General features: G+C 38.0%; 1 protein-coding gene across 1 annotated transcript in view; it reads left to right on the top strand.

Annotated features, from left to right (window-relative positions):
• Positions 1-9,499, top strand: part of glcci1a (glucocorticoid induced 1a) — a 38,025-nt gene that overhangs the window by 24,195 nt on the left and 4,331 nt on the right. The window contains exons 5-8 of the mRNA XM_026942348.3: positions 7,011-7,154; positions 7,683-7,832; positions 8,385-8,580; positions 8,686-8,806. Coding sequence (XP_026798149.3) covers positions 7,011-7,154; positions 7,683-7,832; positions 8,385-8,580; positions 8,686-8,806 — 611 coding nt within the window. The remainder of the gene's footprint in view (positions 1-7,010; positions 7,155-7,682; positions 7,833-8,384; positions 8,581-8,685; positions 8,807-9,499) is intronic.

Below are 9,499 nucleotides of genomic sequence, written 5' to 3'. Positions count from 1 at the left end.
CAGTTTTCCTCCAAAACCCCGAATAAATAAAACCAGCATGTACTGAAGATGCAGCAGTGATGTGTGTGTGCACGTGTGTGTGTGTAAAACTGTGTATTAATAAGTATTTGTATAATAAGTAATTATGTGTTTAATAATTGTCTGTCTGTGTGTTTGTGAGAGAGCATGTGTGTTGATGTGTGTGTGCAATGACACATCTGCATGTTTATATAGGTTTGTGTGCATGTATGTATATGACCAATAAATATATACAAAATTTGTGTGAATGTGAGTATACATATGTCTGTGTGTGTAATGTGCAAAGAGTGTGTACGTGCACATGTGTGCATAATATCAGTTTGTACAGTGTGTGTGTGTGTGTGTGTGCCCTCACAGTGACCCATTTGAATGTGAATATGTCCATGTGTGTGCATATATGTGTAAATGTGTGTGTATGTGTGTGCGTGCAATGCATTTGTATACATATATGTATATTCAAATGTTCATATATTTACTTATACAGATTTGAATGTGTTTCTGTTCTGTAAATGTGTGTGGGTGTGTGTGTGCAGTTCACACTACCTAATTTGAATGTGTGTGTGTGCTGTACTTCTCTATCTGTCTCTGGTTGCATGTGTGTGTATACATACTGTGTGTGGTTCAGACTGTCCAACGTGACTGTGTATACATTGTATGTTTGTACATTAAATACTGCGCATGTATGCGTGCGTGAGTGCGTGCATGCATGTGCATGTGTGTGTGCAACGACCCATTTACAAGTGTGAACATGTATGTGTGTGATACACACTGACCCATTTGAATATGCATATATGTTGGTAGAGTATTTAAATGGTGTGTGTGTGTACAATGGCCCATTTGAATGTGTCCGTGTGTGTGTATGTCTGCATGTACGTCTGTGTCTGATCCATTTGAATATGCATATGCTATGTTGGTACAGTATGTACAAAGTGCACGGGCGTGTGTGTGTGTATACGTTTTCACATGAGCGTGCTGCAGTTTCTGTATGTTTTGTGTCTCATTGAGTTACTCACCTTGTAATAAGTCATCTCGAGCCTTTTGAAGTGGCTTGAGCTAAGTTGTGAGATTTTTTTTCAGTTTTAGGTATGTGCTGATAATTGGTATCATTTAGCAAATAGTAGAGTTGCTTAATGTAATGTAAAGGTGCTAAATGTGATACGTCCTACATGCTTTTGAAATGCCACACATGCAAAATTTCACAATGGCCTGTGGTTGACCTGCAAATGCAGCAGCAAAATTTTCACCCAAGTAAAAGAGCTTCTCATGCACACTCATCACCACATTGTTCTGTTTTTACTTCAATATGATCTCCATTTCTGTGAGCTCTTCCACTGTATAAGGCGTGGATAATCAGTAAGATTAGCATAACCGCTAGCAAGTACACAACTCGTTTTTTTGTCCCTAAAAAAAATACCACTTACCATAGCAACTAGTTTTCGTATGATAAGTCGCTAAGACCCACACTTCTAAGGCAGTCTGCACGCTAGGCTTTTTTTTGTATTGAAAAAGTGCTGAAAAAGTGCTGCATTTTGTGCTGATGTGGTCATGAAGCAGTTCATGCTACTTGCACATCATATCCGTAACAACACTGCTGGCTAGCTAGGCAAATACATCAAAAAGCAAAAACTTTTTCAGTTCAGTTAAAAAAGCATTGCTCAGTTAATTCAAATGTATTTGTATTTAACATTGTCACAAAGCAGCTTTATGTAATAAAAAACAAGCTGGAGACATTTGAGTTTACAAAGAGTGGTGCACAAAACAACACCACCACCACCAACAACAACAACAACAACAACAACAACAACAACAAAAATCATCCAGTGAGCATCAGGAGAGTTGTGCAGGTGGAAACACCTTGGAGGTCAGAGGAAAACAGTTCAGAGACTGGTTCGAGCTGACAGGAAGGCTACAGTGACTCAGATAACCACTCTGTACAACCGTGCTGAGCAGAAAAGCATCTCAGAATGCACAACATGTTGAAACCTGAGGCAAATAGGCTACAAACTTGAACTTGGATAGTTAAAGACTGGAAAAATACTAGGTGACGTTTTCCAGTCTTCACCTGTCCAGTTGGACGTTCTCAGTCTGACCTCGCTCATCAATAAGGCATGTCCGCCCACAGAACTGCCGTATTTCTGCTTATTTCATATGAGTGCACTGAATTTCTCTGCTACAACTACGGCCACGCTGTGTGTTTTCAATTACTGTGTGGTTAATCTCAGAGCCCTGGGACTCTGGAACCCATAACAATAAAAAAAGTCCTGATTTGCCCTCAGCAGCCCAGAACAGACATGAATGCATAGCCTTCTGTGGGAAACTGTTGCATAAAAGCAAAAATGATTTGCAGTGCTCACAGTACCATTGTTGATTTTGCTTTGGGTTTGCTTCTGAAAAAAAAAAGATATCCTGTTAGCACTGCATGTTGTTGTGTTACTATAGTGAAGTGACCAACACATTTCTACTATTAGCATAAGGATACAGAATGGGAGAACCTGTCCGGACTTGTCCTGGTGTGTCTGCACAGTATATCTTTTGTTTGCCATTACTGGTCCTGGTGTATTTATATAATCACTGAATCGAAGTTTAGGATTCTATACATGGGGTGGCAAAGTGGGGGCGAGAACACACTAAGCGGGCACCATTTAATAATGTATAGGACAGCAAGATTTGGTATAAAAAATTACTACACTACTGTGAAGATTTAAATGAAAATGAGCTAGACATAATTTTATTAAATCTGAATGAACTGGATAGAAGTATTAAACCTCTCAGAGAGGTTAGAGTTGGGGTGACAGTCGGGGTGGCGAGACACCAACGTTACCACGCCCCCTAGTCCTGTAAGTGTCCAGATTGACCTTAGACACTGTAGAAGACAAAGTGGCTCCCATACTTCCTATATAGTGCACTACATTGTAGATTGAAATAATGGTTTTTGCACACTTTATAGTCCAAGTTTTTAAACATGGACTTTTACAGTTTACCCACATCCCGAATGTTTTTATTTAACAACTTCTTTATCCACTCTCAGACTCTGAATGAGTGCTTTATTAAAGGCAAGTGCACTTGTTTGCTGAAGCAGTTACTACAAGGCTGTAAGTTACTGTGTAAGTTGAGGTTTGTTATCCAGTTAATATTAGACAGTGTTAGGATCAACTGTAACACAAAACATGTGTTGTGTGCTACAAGAGCATAGTTACAGTCATCCAGATTGGCCCTTTCCAGTTATATAGAGTCTAGATTTTTTTTTTAATAAAATAAAGTCACAAATATTTCTCAGTTCGCTTGATTATTTATAGATGTACATTCAGTAAGTCTTGATTATTTATCTTTAAGTTTGTTAAAATGTTAATACAGGGGGTTCAAAAACTTTTGAATGGCAGTACATATCAAATCATTTTGCCTTTCTGTGATTGAATGAATCTCAGTTCAAATGAGCCAACAAATGGGCAAACAATTTGTTCTAAAACTTTAATGCTAACCATCAAGACTTCACCAATGGGGTTTGAAATAGATGGCATTATACTATATATTATACTGCAGTTGCAATATGAAACTGTTGAATTCTCAATTCTGATTGGTCAGAGGGTGTGGATTAATTTTAGTTCCAGCTACAAGGGACATCACGGGTTTATAGTAATATGTTAATATTTACCAGACCAGCACTATTCATATACATCAGATATATAATCAGCTTTATTGGCCAAGCGTGCTTGCACACACAAGGAATTTGTTTCTGCCTTACAGGTGCTTCTGATACTTACACTGACTGCAACACACAATGGGGTACAACATATAATAAAGAAATATGCACTCCAGGGCAAAAAAAAAAAAAATGGGCCAAGCCCAAAATTGCAAATATTAAGCTTTTAATGGTCTTAACAACAAATCATTGGTCAAAAAATGAGCAAGAATTAAACAAATGCACTCCTGAGAGCTCCTGTGCCAACATTTACTGGTTTACTTTTGCCACAGTGAACTGTTTGGAGAAAAGCTAGAAACAGGGAAATTCACTTATACAGTCTTCTTATATGCAAAGGTAAAATCATGATAATGATTCAACTGTTTGATGTAAAATTGAAACTAACACGTCTGGGTGTACAAAACTTTCCAAACAATATCTTCTGGGATGTTTTTTTTTAAAAAGATTAGTCATTATTTGGTTCTCTGCCACACCTGATGCAGCTCATCAAGGCCCAAAGGCTTAAACATTTAAAGAAATTAAAGGGAAAAGCTATCTCATACTAAGTTTCTTTATCTACTAGTTTAATTCTTGCTAATTTCCTGACCAATGACTTGTTAAGACCATTGAAAGGTTAATATTTTGCCATTTTGGGCTTGCTCCCCCCACCCCTTTTTTTTCCAGGAGTGTATTAAAGTAGAAAAAGTAGAGGAAAAGTAGAAAAAATAGAACAATAAAATACATATGATAAAAAATAAAGTCCAATATAACCAATAAACAAAATAAACAATATACTTAATAGTTCCAGAGGTACATAAGTATATCTGCTCAGTTCTGTTTATCTGTATTTAGGCATTATTTGTATGCTGCTGTAATGCCTATATTTCCTATAAATAAGGTGGTATCTTTTATCTTGTTCTATTATCTTGCTTTGTCTACATCACGATACAACAGAGAAACTGTGTCACACACTGGACTCTATACTGCTCTATAATTGAAGAGTGTGTAGGTATAGTACTTATAGTATTTTCTTTAGTGTTTCTCATGCATTTTGCATTTCTCTTATATAGTCATTTCTCAGTTTTTCCATCAGCATTATTCATGTAATTCATCCAGTTGATAAAAAGCAGCTGATCACTAAAAAAAAAATCTTAAAAACGTCCTATCTCCTACTGTATATGTGTTGCTGCTAAACAGGAAGTCACAGATCAGAGACATTATGTGAGATGAAGTGTGGCAAAAGCACTGAGATACATATCTAGATCAAAAACCATAGCTCCGACTTCTAGAAAAGGCACTCGGATCTAGAACTGCTGAAGGTCTATATATCTAAAAGATGTAACCACTTCAGAAAGTCAGTGGAGATAATAACATGATAAGAACTTTTAGGAGATGTAGCAGATCAGAGTCCGGTTTAATGTCAGTGCCAGAATAATAGCATAGGTGATGCACATTACTGATGGCTGTTGATGATAGCTGAATGTAATCAGTCACTGTGTAGTAATGTGGGTGACAGATTGAGTGTGTATCAGGGATGCTTCTCTAAAAATCTAAAAAAAATTGTTCAGCAATTTGTCTACAGTTTAGGAGGAATAAATAAACAGTTATTTTCAAAATGTGCTCATAATCATATGTATGTTTATATATATATATATATATATATATATATATATATATATATATATATATATATATATATATATGATGTTTAACATCCTTAATAACATTATAGTGGCCACTTTACATTACTGTTGTCATTTAACCTTGTGTTACATTCAAGAAGAGACTATTATACTAGGAAACATTTTTTCCAAGGTTACATAATTTGTCAAAAAAACAAAAAAAAAAACATACCAATGGGCATTTAAAACTAGCCAGTATTTTCAAAATCTTCCCTGTTTCCCTCCCCAAGTTTTCCCTGTTTTTTTTTTTTTAAAGCTAATGGAATTTCATAAGAGCATTAAATAAAATCTCACGAACATTCATCATAGCTAAGGAAAAACACTGAAGGATTTCTTACAGTCATTGACATTGTGTTGTAGTATAATTCCATGGTAACCATCTGAAACTGCCAAACTGTGTATCGAGATTATATTCCAATTACCAAATGATTGTTTATTAAATCTAATGGCAGAAAAATCTTTCTCATCTGAAGCATTCATTTCTAGAAAGAAGCAAAATTGTCTTCCAATAGAATAAAAGTTAAAGCTTAAAATGAGTAAAAGCATAAAAAACAGGCTGAATATTCTTACACTTGATTGTTAATATCCTCATAATAAGAAATATTAAATACATATTTAAGATATTTTCAGTGCATAAAATGCAGTGTAGTGATGCTCAGATCTGCACTCTGTTAACACATTCTTATCACTCAGATGGTCTAGAGGATTTTCTGTATCATGAAATTGTTTTCCACACCTTAATTTATCCTAAGGGAAATGACCAATAAGGCATGTTATGTAATCGTCTTACACCCTTGCTTCCCTTGCTACGGTAATTGCTTAAAAACCATTAAGTACCTTTAAGAGGAATCTTAACAGTAAATTGCACTTATGTTGCTTTAGGCAACTGTGCACTCACCCTCCAAGTCCAAAATCATACTACTGATGTTTAATGTATTGTAATATTTACTAAGTAACAATTGTACAATATATTTTTAATGAAGCAGTATTAGAACCATGCAGTTTCCCTAAACAACAATGTCCTACACATGTTTTCATAAATAATGCATGGCTATGAGAAGGAGTAAACCAATTCACTGATGCACAACAAGCACATTCACATAAATATGTAATAGGCTAGGCATTTCCTTTAATACAATACACTGATATAATGAAAAAGTTAATGAATGCAAAACCTGCAAACACATCAATAAATAAATATATTTATTTATTTGCTTTCATATTTTTGTATACTTTTATACACTTCGGACTTGCAGATTATGATATAAATGCTTCAGGTTGGTGTGTGCCAAGTTCTAACTGCCTTATTCAGGAATTCTCACCAAAGCTCAATCTGAACAAAAGAAAAATAGCACAGGAAACTTCATATAATTCACATATGCCTTTGATATAAAGTGTTACTACTATGGTGCTAGTTAAAGCTCTTCCTCCTGTGTTTACTTTGTCATAGTGCTCACTGAGGCTGGGTTCACTTTTTCACGATGCTCTGTAGTGACCCCTAGGGGCAGTTCTGAAAGTCAGCAGGTAAAATGGGATTGTATTAGATTCGTCTGAGTCTTACTGGGTCTTTTTCTCTGTTTCTTTGTGTGTCTGTGTGTGTCTGTGTGTGTGTGTGTGTCTGTGTGCATCAGATCGCTAAGCTCCGCCTGCAGCTCCAGCGCACTAAGCAGGGAGGAAGTCGCCATATTAAGGACGGTAGGGAGCTTCTGTCTCCCCTCCACTGCTGCATCTTCAACACCACACACACTACCAGCAGCATGTCCAGCCAAGCCACGGTGAGCACAAACACACAAACACACACACACGCACACATATTACCAGCAGCATGTCCAGCCAAGCCATGGTGAGTTCACACACACACACACAACCCGCAGCATGTCCAACCAAGCCACGGTGAGCACAAACACACACACGCACACATATTACCCGCAGCATGTCCAACCAAGCCACTGTGAGCACACACACACACACACACGCACACACACATTACCAGCAGCTTGTCCTGCCAAACCACTGTGAGCACACACACACACACAAGTCCAATATACAAGTCCATAGAGAAGTAAATGTTTCTGTATTGTCAGATTTGTGTAATCATGCATATACATTAATCTTATATACTTTTTGTAAAAGTTGTATCTGCTCAGTGGCAAGTAAAACTTTCACACAGTTTGAATTATGACTAACTGCTGGGGCTCCTGCTGCTGTAATAGTTCCTCAAGTAGAAATATAGCTCATGTGCAGTTTTTGTTATGGGTCTATGCTGCATGATATAGCACTATGTTGTATTATGTGCCCTCTAGTCTCCCATGTCGAAGCCGGCACAGATGACCCTGCCCAACATCACTGTACCGAAACCGTCCATCTCACGAGTGCCCAGCAGCATGGAAGGCATCAACCACGAGCTGGAGAAAGTCTTTATTAAAGATAACGGAGAGAAGGAAGAGCTGAAGGTAGATATGATACATGATCTACAATCTGATGGATTAAAGATACAAAGATTTAAAGCAGACAATAATTCAGTTTGATGTGATTTACAGCTATTTCAACACAACATGATGTGATACAATATAATGGAGTATTATCCAGTACTCCAGTTCAGTATTAATTGTACAAATGTTGAGGACTATATGACCACACTTCCTTTACTGGGTCTGATAGGTACAGAGGCCACGCCTCCTTTACTGGGGCTTACTGGTACAGAGGCCACACCTCCTTTAGAGGGACTGACTGTTACATAGGCCAAGCCTCCTTTACTGGGACTGACTGGTATAGAGGCCACACCTCCTTTACTGGGACTGACTGGTATAGAGGCCACACCTCCTTTACTGGGACTGACCGTCACAGAGGCCATGCCTCCTTTACAGGAACTGACTGGAGCAGAGGCCACCTCCTTCTTTGATCCTGCCAGCCACAGAGCCGCCACTTTCTTTCACCCATTCTTACCTTCTTTCCTTCTATTTCTCTCCTTCTCTCTTCTTCCGCTCTCCCTCTGTCTCTGGGAGGCATTGGAGGTGCCTGATGGACGCCGTGCCCCATTTCCTCCTCAGCAGCGGAGTAGCAGTACGTGTGGTTTGGACTCTCAGACCCCGGCAGTACTCGGCCGCTCCAGCAGCTGCTCCAGCGCATCACCGTGTCCGGCAGGATCACACGACGGCAGCCCATACTCCACCGATGAGCTCCTCGACGACCGAGACAAAGGTCAGGGTCACAAATACACACAAAATAATCTGTTAATACTTACACTGAATCATCTTGATTCTGTGCAGAAGTGTAATTTCTGTCCTGTGACCGCTCTGTCCGCAGACAGTGGCAGCAGCTCTCCTCTCCCCAAGTTTGCCTCTTCACCCAAACCCAACAACAGCTACATGTTCAAGCGAGAGCCTCCCGAAGGCTGCGAGAAGATCAAAGTGTTCGAAGAAACGACGTGAGTGTGGCTTCATTTCTCAAACTCAAGAGACATAGCAGAGGACAGTCAGAGGTCCAGTAGTCAGTAGTGTCATAAACTCAAAAAAACACAAAATAGTTTTGTAGTATCTGAGTTCTCCCTACATAAAATGCACAAACTTAAGGATAAAATAATGAAATATAAGCACACCAGTTTGTTAACTTGCCTTATTACCTAGCTAAAATAATCAAATACCTAAAATAAAATTTTCATTTGAAATCCCTGATTTAGGGAACAAAAGGATATTTTTGGAAATAGACTCTTCCAGTGGAGAGTGCAACATGCAGCACCATGTACCATAATGCTAAGTTTACATTAAATGGTAAAAAAAAACTCTTAATTCCTGCATTCTGACTGGGGAAAAAAATCATTAACATTGACCTCTGAATAGGAATTCCAAGTCTGATTTTTGGGAGCCTTTTGACAGCCCAGATTTGTTTATTAATTACTTAACTATGCTGACATTTAAGGACATAATGTCTTAAAATAGGAATTTTGGTTTAGGTTTTAACTTATAATGAATTACTGATTAATCTCTGTTAATTATAAGGAGGAACCCTGCTAATTTTTAACAAGAACACAACAACAGGCTAATGTTAGATAAAAACTACCACCACCACCACAAAGTGGCAATGTGTGAGCTCTTTTAAGTCTGAATAATGGGAAGTTTAC

The sequence above is a fragment of the Pangasianodon hypophthalmus genome, chromosome 29 (genome assembly GCF_027358585.1).
Source record: "Pangasianodon hypophthalmus isolate fPanHyp1 chromosome 29, fPanHyp1.pri, whole genome shotgun sequence".
In the NCBI taxonomy this organism is placed as follows: Eukaryota; Metazoa; Chordata; class Actinopteri; order Siluriformes; family Pangasiidae; genus Pangasianodon; species Pangasianodon hypophthalmus.
The sequence above is the reverse complement of the archived record's forward strand: the minus strand, read 5'-3'. Positions and strand labels throughout refer to the sequence as shown.